The sequence below is a fragment of the Melanostigma gelatinosum genome (genome assembly GCF_949748355.1).
Source record: "Melanostigma gelatinosum genome assembly, chromosome: 14".
NCBI classification, from domain to species: Eukaryota; Metazoa; Chordata; class Actinopteri; order Perciformes; family Zoarcidae; genus Melanostigma; species Melanostigma gelatinosum.
The window spans coordinates 17,088,982-17,105,553 of NC_136647.1; the positions used below are offsets into that span (position 1 = coordinate 17,088,982).

At 46.2% G+C, this 16,572-nt stretch overlaps 1 protein-coding gene across 1 annotated transcript in view; it reads right to left on the bottom strand.

The window, feature by feature from the left end:
* The window catches only part of lhfpl7 (LHFPL tetraspan subfamily member 7), a gene marked incomplete at both ends in the record, with an annotated part of 82,082 nt that overhangs the window by 39,567 nt on the left and 25,943 nt on the right, over positions 1–16,572 (bottom strand). Inside the window, one exon of the mRNA XM_079284040.1 lies at positions 16,191–16,329. Within this exon, the coding sequence (XP_079140166.1) occupies positions 16,191–16,329 (139 nt within the window). The remainder of the gene's footprint in view (positions 1–16,190; positions 16,330–16,572) is intronic.

The window sequence follows — 16,572 nt, forward strand, 5'->3', positions numbered from 1 at the left end:
GTGTAAATCTGTACTGGTACTGGTTAATGGCAGCCATCGACCATCAGGCTCTTCAAGCTCCACAGCAAAATGGATGCTGAACGACCACACTGCTTTCAACACTTTTTGATCTGCAACGGCTGGCCGCCCGACTCTGCGTAGACAAGCAAATAAACGGGGTGCTGGCTGTGCGAGGCACTGATGAAAAAGCTGCAGGTGGGGGGGACAGACGGGAGTATCATTATTATTTGTCAGCACAATAAGGCTTGTCCAGCACACCTGCGTGACAGAGCTGCAGGTGAGCACACACAGCGCAGCGCACGGAAACGAAGAGCAAAGAGTTGCTGTCGAGTTGGGATTTTTGATTTGTAATCATGGGAGTCAAAGGTCAAACTTAAAATCAGCAAACTCTTTCACTTAAGACTCTTAAGTTAAGATTCTTTTCACTGATCAGAGGCCAGTTGATCAAATCAGCCAAAACACGTCATGGCCATGAAGCTAGTGAAGCCGGATTCATCCAGAGAAGACCTTAATTACACTGGATCCCTCGAAGAGAGTCACGCCGCACCAATTAAAGACAACAGAGACGCAGCGTGGACGTACAGAGCTCATTACTCACACAAACAGCCACGGTTCTCCCAGGACAAGGAGATTAATGGCACTCCTCTTATAGCACATAGTGTTCGTATGACGCACACACGCGACAGGGAAAACACTGCGCTCGGGTGCGCCCGCGTGACGATGAGCAATTATGAAGCAAAAGCGAAACGCGCCGCACTGTAAGAGAGTCGGAGTCATCAATCGACACCTGTGTGGAGAAACGCACTTATTCTCAGTCCTGGGTCCTCGTTGCTGGGCAGGACACCAGACTCATTTTAATTTCAGAGAATTTCAAAAGATTCCTTGGAGGCAATGTGGAGGGAGGGGGGAAGGGGGGGGGGGGGGGGTTTGGAGGATGAAGAGGCGATGGAGGGGGCCAGTGAAGTCGAAAGAGGAAGGAACAAAAGGAAGAGTTGAAAGGACGAGAGGGGAGCATATTCCAGAGAAATACTGCATGATGCGTGGAATCATTCTCTTGTTACATCTCTCTTTGAGGCACAAGTATGCGGCATTGTGGCGATAATTGCATCCACACTCTTGCTGTCAGGGTTCGCTTCTGATCTCTTCTGATGCGTGCCGGAACATCTCCTCGCTGCCATTTTCACCGGCCTCTCGGTCACCTCGTCAAACAGCGGTCACTGAGTGCCCGGGTGCCGCTCGTCGAGAAGACGGGGCAGAAATCCAGATCAGGTCCTCTGACAGAGAAAACATCCCTCTCCTCTGGCTGAAGGCCTTTCAGTGGACTGAGGCTGTTTGTTCCTCTCAGAGCTTCTGACAGGCTGTAATTCTGCTCAAAGACGGGGAAAAAACCTCAAAGTGCTGAAACAATGTTTTTTTCCCCTTTCTTATTTTAGTATTTTCTCCCTGGATTCGACGAATACCGCGTCTCTCCTCGGTCGTACAAAGTGCTGATTGGTCGTTGACTTCCTCTGGCCTCTGCGTGCCCACACCGTGTTAAACAGCTATAAAAGGCAAAGCAGAGATGACAGAGGGATTAGGGCCTCAGTGTCCTTTCTGTTTCCTATTAGACGTCTGATCTCCACCACAGAGACCGCTGTGTTTCCAGAGTGACGCCGAGTCATATATAATACTTACATCGAATCTGTAAAGCTGTCAAAAACCAGCATGGGGCAAATTTTATATGAGCTATATTTCACGACCGCAATGTCGATGCCCTCGTTTTAATCAGTCTTATTTTGAATTTAACCTTCATATTACTGTTTTATTCATGTGCTTTATTAATAAAACACCAACTTATATGTCTGTTCGTTTCTGCTTCCCTTCAGGGATCACTGAAGAGCTTCTGATCTTGCAAAGCCGGCAACATACTTCTGTGAATATGAGTATTCTGTTTCATTTCATTTTCAGTTTCCAAACTTTACAATAAAGAAAATATGAACACAATTATAAAAAAGGATGGAAAATGAGGCACTGAGATTTTTTTGTATTATAACTAGGGGTGTAACGGTTCACAAAACGCAAAACGCAAAAGAGATTTTTTATCTCAATGGGACTACCTGGTTAAATAAAGGTTTAAAAAAAAAGAATTATTATTATTTTTTTTTTTCTTCAAACGTATTCGGTTCGTCATGCGTACCGAACCGTGAGCCTCGTACCGAACGGTTCAATACGAATACGCGCATCCTTACACCCCTAATTACAACACGACTTGAGGCTCTACTGCACAGAGTAGTAGAGCATGCTGATGTTTAGCAGCTGTGAAGTTTGTCACAATGGTTTCTCAAGGGTGGGGAAACACGACGTGGCTGTAGAGGCGGACTCGTCGGCGTGATGCCGTTTTTTTTAATCTCGTTTAGCGATTTGTCAGCAACCGCCTTTTTTAAGACACATGTTTCAATGTCACGAGAGGCGTATTTACTGGCGTATTTTATAATGTTGACAAAACATTAAACGAAGCTTGTGTTCAAGCTTGTGACCTTATTTCAGACAAAAAAACATTGTCTTCGAGGTGAGGGAACCGGGTTTTAGGACGCATTCCTGCAGCTCTCTTTAAACCAAAGAACTGAAAACATCATAGTTTTATTGGAGCTGCATGAAATGTTAAGGGGTCTCCGAATATCACCATCCTGAAGGGGACAGGAATATCGGAACCACGTGGAAATCCGTCCAATAGCCGTCAAAAACCCACAAATGTCAACCTCATGGCGACGCTAGAGAGGAAAAGTCAGGGATCGCCAACGCCAGAGGCATTCATGAATTCATGAAGGTCACGAATGCCTGCTCCAAATTTCATGGCAATCCATCCCGTGATAGTAAAGACGTTTCACTCTTCCTTCAGTGCAGTGTGGTCGAGGCGAGTACTCTGCATGTGTGTGAGTGTGTGTGTGAGTGTGTGTGTGAGAGTGTATGTGTGTGTGTGTGTGTGTGTGAGGGAGTGAGTGCTCTCCCCTCTGTGTGTGAATGTGTGGCGACAGATTGAGGGTGCTGGGAGGCTCTGGGGGCCGATGACACCTTTTTGCTCCTGTTGCCGCAGTTGAACGTGAGAGGCCCCCCCCCCCCCAAAAAACTGAAGAAATGGGTTGCTACTGGTTTTGAAAGTGTAAAACTCGTCCTCATTTCTCTCCTTCTGTCTGGTTCCGTTGTCTCTCTCTCGTTTGTCTTCTCACAAGAGACGACTTGAATCGCATCGGTGTCTCCTGCCTGAGAAGCTTTGCTCCCCGGCATTAAATTGCCTCTGTGTGACAGAGAGAAAGAGGGAGTGTTTTGGAGCCAGTCTCCACACCTCATATCGCATCACAAGAGGCGCTAAAAAGGTGTAAGACTTTGCCGGCAACAACTGCATTTTTCTTTTTTCCTGAATCAGCAATCATTCTGATGACTGAACACCAGTAATTCATCTGCTTTTGCATCAACGGATTAGGATCCACACCCCTGGAAACTCCAAAGTTTAAATCCAGATCATGAGTTTGGTTTTTACTCCTTCTAACAAAGCAGAAATTCCACTTTAAAAAAAGGCTCAAAAGATGAGCAGTGGTCTCCAGCATTAGACTGACGAGAAGAGAATGACAGCCTGCGTTTCTCAAACTCTGCCAAATATATACTCCCTCTCTGTACTCCCCGTCTCTCTGACATGCTTCAGTTAGCTGTTGGGAACCTGGGGAATTCCAGCCATGATGAAAGAGGGCAGCAAACTCCAGAGTAAACAGGGCTAGAACGAACCGAGAGACGGGCGGAATCATTAATGCATCAAAGGCTGTCAAAAGAATACAGTCGGAGAGTCGGAAAGTGTAAACACAGCAGATGGTGAGCATCTCATCCTCGGACGGGCGATTCAGCCCCGCCGACGCGGTATTCGCCCCTACTGAGGTTGTTTGTATCGGCCTGTCAGGGAGAAGCGATAATGGGGAAATCGCTGGATGAATTATGAGATGTGCAGAGTTGGAGACAAGGACTGAGAAAACAGCTCATCGCAAGACATTTGAATCATCATCGTTATTCTCATGCACTTAAAATTCTGCTGTATTACTGTACAATAGGGGTCTTATTTTGGGGTTTTGGTCATCGTATAGGTTTTGAGAACACTGTACTCAATAAAGTAATTCAACCGTTTGGTCACGATGTAAAATGTGCTTCAAGGAAACTCATGTTGAAATCATTAAAGCAGTTTAGGAATATCAATATGGTATCGATGTGATCAAGCATACTTTAACCTGCAACCAGCTCAGCTGCTGACTTGGTTAAAACTGAAAACTAAATGTAAGAATCGCAGGGCATCGTGTGGGCTTAACACACAAGGGATGGTACCTAATTTGCGGTGTTTCACTAACCATGTTATCATCGATGCGTCATGTTTCAGATGCTGTAACTGTTCCTCCCAGCCGTGTCATTTGTCCGCCCTCTGAATCAGCACACGAGCGCTGTCTTCTACAGCCCAAAGCCATTATTGGGTTAGCTGCTGCTCTGAGCTCACATGAGGACACCGAGACTCACCGGCAGTTTAGAGACCAGTGTCACCGCTGGATAAAGGCGCCCAGCGATGTACAGACAACATGAAGGCTCACTCTCAATACTGAACTGGTGTGAGCTTCTTTTCTATCAACATTTGGGTTGTTTCTGGATGATTTAAAGGTGTTAAATCCGAGATTCAGAGCATTAGTATAGCAGAAAACAACGGTTTTGATGATCATTTTAACTTAGACTTTGTATTTTTTTCCTTCCAAATAATGTTTGGCTAACCTGGGGGTTTCATTTACAACCTGCATGATCGCCTGACCGCTCGTGTTTCTTGCTCCATCTGACTTCAACGTAGTGAGAGAGCGAGAAACAAATGTGGCCAAAACGACAAAAACAATACCCACATTGCAATAGATGAGAATTACCCTCTAAGATTCAATCAGTATGGGTTGAGGTTGCAGAAAACGGACCTCAGATCCTTGTAGAGACATTTTACCAGAGAACATCCACAACAATCAGTAACCCTCAAGTTTCCCAGTGACAACTGAGCCAGCGTCCGGCACAAAAACTAGATAATGAAACAGACAATGAAGGGTGTGGTTGAGCAACGCGGCTGTCAGGGTTATCCCATTTTATTCATGCTTCACTTCCTGCCCGACAGGCTCGGCTTGACCCCGCAGTCACACGGTGAAAGACGTGCGATGAACAAGAGACCCGGTGGGGGAGACGGGGCTTTAATCAGTTTGGTCCCAGACCCATTCATCTCCCCCCCCCCCCCGTCTGTCTGAGGTGCCCTCTTTAAACTGTAATCAGGGAGAGGCGAGCGAGGTGAGGGATGCGTTGGGACAGAAAGAGAGAAGAGGAAATACAGAGGTCTCTCTCTCTCCCGTCCTATGCTCTCTATCTTCAGTGTGTAAACGTCTTTGCTGAAACGGATTAAATCACAAGCCTGACAGCATCCAACCCATCAGCAGGTCAATCAACGTGAGCCGCCCAACGCACACAGGACATATAGATTAAGATGGAACTGTGTGTGTGTGTGTGTGTGTGTGTGTTGGCTGTGTGTTTTACACGATTGCACAAACCCAATTATGTTTCATAAAAGGCAGCTATCGAGAAAGCAAACACATTTTCTTAACTTACTATCTGCAAGGGGAGAAGGACAAAATAATAGAAACACCACAAAAAAGAAGCAAATCTATTCTGAGTCGTTTTTACATCTTATATCTTGATCCAACATTTAGCATTTCTAATGCCTCCACTTGGCTCTCAACAAGGTGGCGGCTGAGCCGTCGGCTAGCAGCTAACAGTGTGAACCTGGGGGGGGGGGGGACCAGAGGCTTCCTTTGAAAAATCTGTGAAAATCCTGTGGAATCCATTTGAGACACACCTTAAATTTACTATACATTTTTGCAGCTGTCGCCAAAAAAGTAAAGCTATCTTCCGTCTGACTCAGTTTAAATATACTTAATATATGACTTGCTTCCTAATCCATACTGCAGGCCACATGTCAGTTTCATAGAAGTAAAACATCTTTACACACACCGAGAGCTCCAGATCGATGGCATGGGACAAGTGGATCAGCGGCTGAAAACACGAGGACAGATTTCATTACGAAAATGATCCATGAAATCAATAGACTGCGTGTCTGTGTGTGTGTGCGTGTCTGTGTGTGTGAATGGACAGGTCCAGAATAATATACAAGGCTGGTCCTGATGTAGGGAGAAAGAACTGTCCACACCTGACTGCTTTTATGTGTGTGTGTGTGTGTGTGTGTGTGTGTGTGTGTGTGTGTGTGTGTGTGTGTGTGTGTGTGCAGCATGCGCTCTCCCACAGAATATCTTCATGTGGAAACATGATATCTGCTTACAAATAAGTTCAGAGGGCGATGCACATATCATATCCTCTTCCTCCGCAAAGCCAGAGATACACATCTGCAGGGACGACAACAAAGGTGTGTGTGTATGTTTGTGTGTTGGTTGTGATATATAATCCAGAACATTCCTTGTGTATGTGTGTATGTGTGTGAGCTCACCCATACGTCTGCCTGCCTTTTTGTGTGAGCAAGAGGGCAGTGACAGAGTGTGTGTTTGATTCAAGGAGGCACCGTGCCCAACTGTATGTGTGGCCCTTGGGGGTGGGGGTCGAGGCAGGAATGTGGAATCCTCTCTGCCTCTACCTTTAGGCGTGTAGCATGTGTGTGTGTGTGTGTGTGTGTGTGTGTGTGTGTGTCACGGGGGGGTTAGCATGCACCTGTGGTTACCATCTTTTACGTAAAGACGTATATTGGAAACTGGCTCATGACTGAAAGGAGAGCCTCATCAACACACACACTCCGTCTTCACTCGGTTTCTATAATCTCAGTAAGTGCCAGCCATCTTTCATTGGTGTAGCATATTGCAGTGTGTAGAGGCAGAGATGTCAGACAGACAGACAGACGCGTGAAAGCAGCTGTGTGTCCATCACACCACATCAGAGAAGGAGGCGTTCCACTGCCAGCTCCTTTTCTCACTGAGCAAACAACATGTGATGCATATATTAGATAATACAAGTTGGGTACGTCGTTTTTGTAACCATGTCAATTCCGTGACATGCGGATCATAGAAGATGAAGCGCGGTACATTTGCAGGAACAGACGAAACAGAATAAACAAGCAACATCACATTCCAACGTGACTCTGCGTTTGAGATCCATCCTGTCGCTGCAAAACGCATCCAGTGTAGCGGGAACAGCTTCATCGTAGTAAGTAGTAGTATCGACACAGCTACAGCATCAGCATCAGCACCACTACAGCAACAAACTAACACGCGTCCATTAAGTGTGAAAGCACTTTTTAAGAGACCAGAGAGATTCATTGCTACCCTCAGGAAACTGACTTTGTGCTTGAGACAGAAGATTTCCTGTCAGGCCTGTCGTCTTCTTGCTCTCATAGTACAGCAGAGTAAACATTGATATATACGTAGGATAAAATAGATTTCCACACGTCTTGTTTTTTTTGGCTTAACTTCCTGAATGAACTTGATGCCCACTCTGTCCACTTGCTGTTCAACATCCTCACTGGATCTGCCTCATGTGTGCTTTGCTTTCATCCAGCTGACTCTGAATATACAGTCAGTCCCCAGCCGCACACCGCCACTGATGTCCTTGAGGGAGAAAATTCTCTCTCTCTCTCTCTCTCTCTCTCTCTCTCTCAGCAAGATATAAGTTCTGAACAACAGTTCATTCAGTCCATTTTTAACAGCATTGTACACAGAACTACCGGAAATTGCTGCATTTCACTTCCATTTCAGCTGCAGATTGTTTTGGGGTGTTTTTCACTTTCCTGTCACTTAAACATATGAACATATATTTAAAGCAATAGTTCCACATTTTTTGGAAATACACATATTTCCATCTTCATGCAAAGCAAAGCCAACCTGCTGCTGGATGCAGATATTAGAGTGACATCAATATTCTCAGCTAACTCTCTGCAAGGAAGCGAATAAGCATATTTCCTTAGTTTTCTCGTTGCTTCACTGCTACGGTGATTCAAAGGGTGAATAGTGCTGGAACATTTGGACATTTTTTGACAAAGCTTCTATACAGTCAATGTTGTAGAACAGGCTGCACTTTGAGCCGAAATCCCTTGGTTCTTTATAAGTACAGGACATCACAGCAGGTCGCACCCGCGCACCATCCTCAGATGCAGCATTTTTAATTCACTTAGCAGAGCTAACATATTCATTTTCCCCATGCAAATGAAACAGTCATAAACACGAGCCAAGCATTGCCCGATCAATCATGGTGTGTGTGCGTGTGTGTGTGTGTGTGCGCTCTCGGCCCCTTCATATTGCCAACAAAATCGAATTCCCGACAACACAGATGGCACAAACAAAAACACGACAACGCGGCGCGAGCTCTCACTCATCACTGCGCACTCAAGAGAAAGCCTCCGAGCTCAATCACTGCACGAGAGGCAAGAGGATAAAACGGCATAAGAGAAATGAGACTGAGAGGAGAGCATGTAAACGTGCACACACACGCATCCATCCAAGTGTGTGTGTGTGTGTGTTTACGGCTGAGGGCCTAGTGTGGAGGAATAAAGCAGCTGCATTCCAACAGCCACAGACACAACAGTGAGTCATCCTGGCTGTTGTTCACATCAAACAGGCAGTAGTGGGAATTCCTAGGAGACACACACACACACACACATACTTTACTGTGACCATAACTGAGCCAGTCTGCTATCGTGACTGTAACCAGCGACCATCTAGATTGGATTCAGTAAAAAAAACTGGTACAGAGCACACACCTGTGCACAGCTGCCTCATCCTATTTAGTGCAAACATGAGAGTCTTTCCAGTTCCCAGTTCAAACTCCAGGGGAGATTAAAGGAAAGCAATAGGGATTATTACAGAGCAACACCAGCGCATCAATAGACAATAGATTTTCCTGAACTTCCCGGTCTCAACTGTCTACAACCACAAAGATATTTCTGAATTACATATTGATGTTTTAAAGTCACAGGTTTCCCATAAAACAGCAGCTCCTGGCTTCTGCAGCGAAGTAAGAAAAACAGCCCTTAAGTGCACGGATCTGGCTTCAACCGCATCATCTCCGCTGTGAGTTGCAAAATGGAAAAAAAAGCAAGAAAAAAAAGCAAAGAGGAGGTGGAGAACTCATGTAATATGCATAGCCACTAGTTCTTTTGAGTGCGTTTGAGCGCGAGCCTGTATATGTGTGTGTGTTTGCCAGGCAGGCTTTCATGGCAGGATGACGGAGGAGCAGCGAGAGGAAGGGGACAGGAGAGGAATAAGAAACAGCCGAGCGCGGGGGGTTTTTTTTGGACCCTGCGACGGTTCTTCCCCGTCTGACAGAAGTGAGAGGACCGAGCCGGTCCACCAGAACACATGTGATAACGTTCATCTTCCTCCTCTCCTCTGTCAACTTGTCATTTGTTGCCTGCTAGCGTGACACAACTCAGGGAGGCGAAACCACATGCTAGGATAGTTTCGGCATATGTGTGTGTGTGTGTGTGTGTGCAGAAACAGAGATAATCAAAGTGTTAATTGATATTATGAAGAGCATTAATATCAGACGAAGCTTCTCCAGAGCGCCAAGCTTATAGGAGAACTACGGAGGCCGACGCGGAGACGCAAAAGGCCCTAGAGCCATTGTTTGGTTTGTCCTTTCTGGGCTACTGTAGAAACAATCTGCCTATAGATGCTCCCTTAGTGCTACAGACCGGCCCTTTAAACATACTGATATTCTTGTCTCCTCACATTTGATGAGGAAGAAATGATCAAAGCACATGCGGCCATTTAAAAGGCAGCATTAAAGATAGATTGAAAAAAACAGCTGATCTCAGACGGCTGCCTCAACACGAAAGTCTATAGCAGAGCTCTCCAGAAAACGGAAAGAAAATAGATGAATTGGACAGTCTCAATTACAGTCTGTCTCTAATTGACTGGTGGACCAATTACTGTGTTTGTTCGTTTTTTTGGCCGATGTATCAGTGAGCGAGTAGAGCCAAGTGCTCATAATTACAGCAGACATCAGATTTGACCAATGAGCTCAGCATACACAAATACACAAATAAACGCAAGCTCTGATTCATGCGGGGGCATTAGGCCTGGTTTATCCATTTGCAACGATGACAAATGCTGTAATACAGCGGGGGAAAGCAAAAAGGGAATGAAGCAAACACGTTGCATGTTTGTGAACACTTTGTCACGTTTGCAGATGAAGCGGCCGTGTCGTGTTCCTCCAGTAAATATGAATGATTTCTGTGTAAACCTGCTCCTGCCCTGTTTAATTAATGGGATTTGTTAAGCTACAGCACGAACCTAAATAACTCAGATTACTGTGTGCGTTGGTGTGTGTGTGTGTGTGTATGTACAGATGGTGAGACGTGACCAATCACATCACTGTCAACAGCGAGTGCAAAACGCCGCCCTGATTCCACAAAAAGTGACACGCCCGCAAACACTGTGACTGACACGACGCACGTCTGTGATGAATGTCTACAGTCAGCGCGCTGTGTGAGTCACAGGTGAAGAGGTCACAGTGTCAGCATCGCGCTGCATCTCAACTGGGTCACGTTCTGTCAGTGTACGCTGCCAACAAAGGGAGCCAAAATCGACTTTTCTCTCATTTCTTGAGGTGAGATTCGGCGGTGGAACGAGTTCTCCTTGCTAAAAGTGCACGTTTGGGGCGGGCGAGAGCCTCGAGCCGGGCCGACTCATGATGAAACAGAATGAAATATCAGTGATCGAACAGAAAACAAGCCAATAGAGGTCTGAGGGGTTGTGATTGTGGTAAAGACGTGCTTATAGGGGATACTTCGAAGCGAGGGGAGAGGAGTTGAGAGAACAGGATGAAAGGGAGAATTGGATGGAGGAGTGAGTGACAGGCCGGATAAATGAGAGTGGATTTAAAACACACTCACACACACACACACTCAGACACACAGCATATTAAATGAGAGGCAAGCAGCCTGGAGGGCGGACCAGAAAGCTTCGGACCAGAAATGAAAGACCCCCCAAAAACACCGGCTGGCGAGGAATCCTGACCTGAAGTTGCTTCCATCACACACAGAGACGATGTGGAGACAGCAGCGGCTTCGTCTTGTGCCCGAGGGGGCAGCTGGAAGGAGTTCAAAGATGGCAGAGGCAATCAAACAATGCGTCAGCGGCGTCTGCTCTCTCAGAAAAGTTCCCTCTCACTCAGCCTGAGACTTTCTGTCGGAGGAACGCTTCAGAAGCGACAAGAGCGATTGTCACAATCACGCGCACGGTGAAAAACATTCCGCTAATAGAGTCTGCCGCTCTAATGCGGCCTCATATGAGAAATGTATTCATCTGTATCGGAGAGGTGATTGACAGCTGGCGCTGGTACCATATGGGGCTCCGGCGGAAATAACACAGCAGGTGCTTTGATCAAAGGCAACTTCCTATTTTCATCGCCGCGCTTTCTGAGAACATCTGCGCAGCAGCTTTGCCCAGAGGAACGCTGACACAGCAGGCCGGGCTTCCTCGGCATCAGCACAATGCAACTGGATGCGAGTGTGTGTGTGTGTGTGTGTTTGTGTGTGGGAAACACACAGGAATTACACTCCGCCTTTTGCGTTCCCAAGCAGCCAGGGTCGGGCTTAAAAAATACTCCTTCTGATGGAGATGCAGATGAGGAGGCACAGTTCCAGAGCGGTTGAAGGATAAGGATGTGTATTGTCATCGTACGAACATACAACGAAATTTAGTTGGCGACTCATCAGTACAGCAGCAACAGTTAAAAAGTGTATAAAAACATTAAGACAACCGCTCTGGGGTTAGAAGCTGTTCCTCAGCCTGTTAGTCCGGGTTTTGATGGTCCTGTATCTCCTTCCTGATGGCAGTGGAGCAAACAGAGAGTGACCCGGCTGAGTGGTGTCTGTGCAGATGTTTCTGGCCTTCTTCTGGAGATGGCCTGCATACACAGCGTCCAGGTCAGGCAGGGTAACTCCCACAATCCTCTGTGCTGTTTTAACCACCCGGGCCAGGTCCCTCCGGTTCTCTGCTGTGCAGCTGGCATACCACACACCCGCAAGGGTCGCAAAACGAGATCTGAGGCGTCAAAGTTAAATCCTAAGCTATTAAGAAAAGGGGAAAATACTCATTTTTACCACCTCAAATTATGATTTTTGGGACAATTCTCTTGATGACAAACTAAACTTATCGTTGAAATAGATTTATCTCTTTCGCCTCTAACAATATACACACAGTAATTCGTGGTAACTTTCTCAAATGATGTCAGCAAAAAATATATGCTGAAGTCAACATCAAATCAAATCAAAGAGGCTTTATTCAAAGGTCAAATAAGATACCAGGATTTGTACATCACCGAGGTAAATCTACATTTACCAAATTATTTTATTACTTCAGGACTTCACCTGTATATGAGCGGTAACCACTTAAAAATATCTTTCTTCAATTAACTTGTGCTTTCAGTTTGCTGATTGCTTCAGTCGAGGAGTGCGATGTCTTGAGGTAAAGGGACTTCAATAGGATCTTGATATTTTGGAAACATTTTGACGCTACCGCACATGAAATATGTCTTAAATTACAGGATCCCTCGTCACCACCCCTGTACAATTTGGGTTTACGTACCGTTTGTTTGTATCAAACAACGTCACCAGAGAGTGCTGCCAAATCCAGCACTCAAAGTAAAGCCAGATTTCACTTGTGGTTCGCCGATTGTGCCGTTTCTCTCCTGTTATCTCTCCGTGTACGAATGAACAACCACAAGCAACACAAACATCTCCGACTGTGCAGGTAAGAAAAGAAAAAAAAACACACTGTGGTTCATATTTCTTTCAAGAGCAGAAAAACACAGCTTCAGGCGTATCGCTTTCAAGTCCTCAACCCAAGTAACTCCCAAAGAGCCATTTTCACAGGAAAACATTTTGCTTTTTAAACTGGAATACTCACTCGCAGTCACATCGACGAAAAGAGAACAAACAAACAGTCAATCAATGCAGCTCATAAAATCTCCTGCACGTTTTTTATGTAAGCACATCATGTAAATGATCTCCGTATGTTAATATGGCAATAACCCTGCAGGAAAAGTGCTGAGATTAAGCTTGTATGTGCAGCGAGTGCTTGTACACTCAGCCGAGTGTGACATGTCTTCAGCCCCGAACAGATAACCGCACTGCGAGAGGCTGCCTGAGCGTCGTACCACGAAGAAAACCCCAACGCGGTGTTCAGCTGCACGTGTCGGGCGGATGAAGCTGAATAAATTGAAATAAACGGGGAGAACAGCCAGCATGAAGGGTGAAGTCCCCGTTACTCAGAACTGGAACGCTATAGCTTTTGTAGAAATGAAAATAAAACACAGTTTGTGTGTCGTTCATGTGCATTAAATCAGTAATGCTTGTATTTATTTCCCTTCCCTGTAAAGTGTGTGAATTCACATGTGAATATCTGTCTGTTCATTCTCTCCACACACACACACACACACACACACACACACACACACACACACCGCCCGACCAAAGAGCCGTCCAATCCAATGGATCCTGACCACTAAGAAGAACAGGCCGATGAAATATGCATGACAGGAGAAAAAGCTCCCCGCCTCAGCACACAGAAATGTTCTGCCTCCCTCCCTCTCTCTCTCCCCCTCCCTCTCTCTCTCTCTCTCTCTGAGCAGAAACCATTTATGGCGGCAGTGCTCGCCGGCGCAGCAGCTGCACCGCTGGATGGAGCGCTGAGCTGATCCAGTGTAGGGTTAGCAAGTTCACATCTAATTCTGGGCTGTGCCCACGGGACCGCGAGGCCGAGAAAGGAAAGAGCCGGGGCGGTTTTTTACCTCGCAGAGAAAAGGTTTTTCCTGGTTCAAACCAGCCCCCGGCTGTGTGCGTGTGTGTTTCTGTGTGTGTGTGTGTGTGTGTGTGTGTGTGTGTGTGTGTGTGTGTGTGCGCCTCAAGACATAACGGAATTGTTGATATGTAAGGTCATGTGCTTCTACTTCTTACAGGACAGACAAACGTTCCTGGGTTGTGCCTCCTGTGTTTCTCTACCTGAGCGATAGCAGCAGTGATACAGCAGATGTAGCAGATGCTGTTAGCAAATGGGAACAGCAAGGGTTGGAGGTGGGCTGTTCAGAGGGGAATGATTCAGCCTCTAGTTGATGCTGTCTTGCAGCGTGGTCGTGAGTGCAGACTCCTTGACATTTGTCACTCTGAATAATGTCCACACGTTGGGGTCTGCAGATGTAAAGAAAGTCTAAAAATGAGGCTCAAGTACTTGAAAAGCCCTCCTCTATTCCTGCATGATGTTGGCCATCACCACATTTTGACCTGTGGCCTTAATTAAAGCGAAATGCTGATACAAATTAGAGTTTGTATCAGCTAAAATGCAACATGCACATAAACAAACACAGCACACACACACAAAGACATGCACATTTTAGAAATAAACAATATTGCGGCATACACTCTTTGCAGTGCAACAGGCTAAAGTTGTGAATTCTGACCTTGTAGCTCTAATACATAAAAATATTTATATTTTTTCACCGACTACCAATATTTCATATGATCATATAAGTCACATGATACAATTTCTTCAATCCTACCAGCTTACAACATTCCAGTCCGAGCAAATAAACCCTAACCCTCCCTTCCTATCTGACATGTCATTGGTTTACACTTTTGATGTTCTGCAACAGAAAGCAAGAACCTCTCAAAGCACTGCTTCAAAGTGACTCAAACTCCACACACACACACACACACACACACACTGGCTGTCAGCAGTACTGTAGTAAACATGTGGATCAAAACAGGCTTCTATCTAGAGAGGGACGGTTGACGAGCGTCTCGTCAGCAGTTTATTTCTCACATATGCAACACTGATAAGATGCACACCACAAAGAAAACCATTGTTCTTTATCTACCTGTTTCAGTTTACCAGCCTTCTTTGGTAGCACTCAACACACACTCACACACACACGCACACACACACACACACACACACACACTTGCAGCGCTGGGAAAACAAACACTCGTCTGATCTGCCCTCCTCTGGGCTTTGTGGGCTCTCTGTGAAACCTCCGTCTATCGAGACAAGAGTCGACCTGGAAACGGAACAAAGGCCCGGCTCCTCGCTTCGCATTGTTGTTCCGCAGAAGTCTGTTGCTGTGAAGACACGCAGCTGCAGCGCACGCAGAGCGGGATGGATTCACGGGAGGCTCTTGCTTCGCCACGGACTCCTTCTCGTTTCCTCCCAAAGCAACATTGACCTGACTCTGGAGTCAGACAGAGACTTTTGGGCTGTAAGCAATAAGCGCCACTTTAAACACACCATTAACCCGGTGAAAGTCCCAGTTCTGTCTGTAAAGATTTCACCTGCCCAATGAAATCAGCCTGTAATTACGCCTACAACTAAATACCACATGCAGGGATTTAAATTAGCGACTAAACATTCTCAAGGATAGAGGCGGACGTAACTGCTGCTGAAATAACAACTAAGGGTTCGTGGATCAGTTGACCTGGCAACAGAAGTGCTTCAAAAGCTTCAGAAAAATGGCGGGAATGTATAGAGAAAGAGTCTCCAGTTAAATGGTGCAACACGTACAACAAAATATGTTCTGGGACTTAAGTGCGCAGGAACCGTATCCTCTCACACAACAACAGAAACAAATCCATGCCAACTGATAGAAAAATGGCCCCGACGCACAAAGCGAGAGCGTGAAGGCCGGTACTGAGCAGCGGCACGAGCTGTGCGGCATTAAGGGCTTTTGAAGCCCAAGCGCTGACAGGGCGCCGCCCTTTGTTTTACGAGACTGCTTCTCTGTTTGAGTGAGAGCGGCGGCCTGATAAGTCACACGCGACCCTGAACCGATGACCTGTGTTAAGGAGGCATAATTGTCTTTTTAACAGCAGGCTCTAAATCTGTCCTCGCCCTTCCCTTCGCTGGTTCACCCGCACAAGTGCTATGCAGACACTGGTTGCCTAGCAGCAGCTGTCCTCGAGTTGTTTCTTTTCTTTGTTGTTGTTTTTTTTTTGACTGACTGACGGGCAACAAATTCAACACATTTTTTACAATAGACATATCAGTGTTTGTTGCGGAGGTGAAAGACGGGATATCATTTTTTGCTGTTTGTGAGAAACATCTCTGTCTGGATCGAGTACGAGTGAGCTCCTGCCGTTTGTCTGTGTGCGTATTCACATCTGTACTGACCTGCAGCCATCTGCATGTATCCAGCCAGGGTGCAGATCCTCCTCTCACATCCTCCGCTGGGCAGGAAGATGGTGATGATGGCCAACAGGGAGCTGACGGCCAGCAGGGCGCAGCCTCCCGAGCAGAGCACCGCGCTGGTCTGAGGAACACAAACACAGAACAATTTCACTTGAAGACTGCAAGACAGTCTGCGGACAGTTGCTTGGACCGCCATGTAGCCACAAACAAAGGCCTTCAAGTCTGTGTGTCTGGTCAGGTCACACTGTGCAATCTCTCAGTCGATGCTCCAAAACAGGTTAATAACTCTCTCAGCTGGAAAGCAGCACTTCACAGCCAAACAACAGGGCACTGTCCCTACTCATTACATCTTTGCTTAATCGCA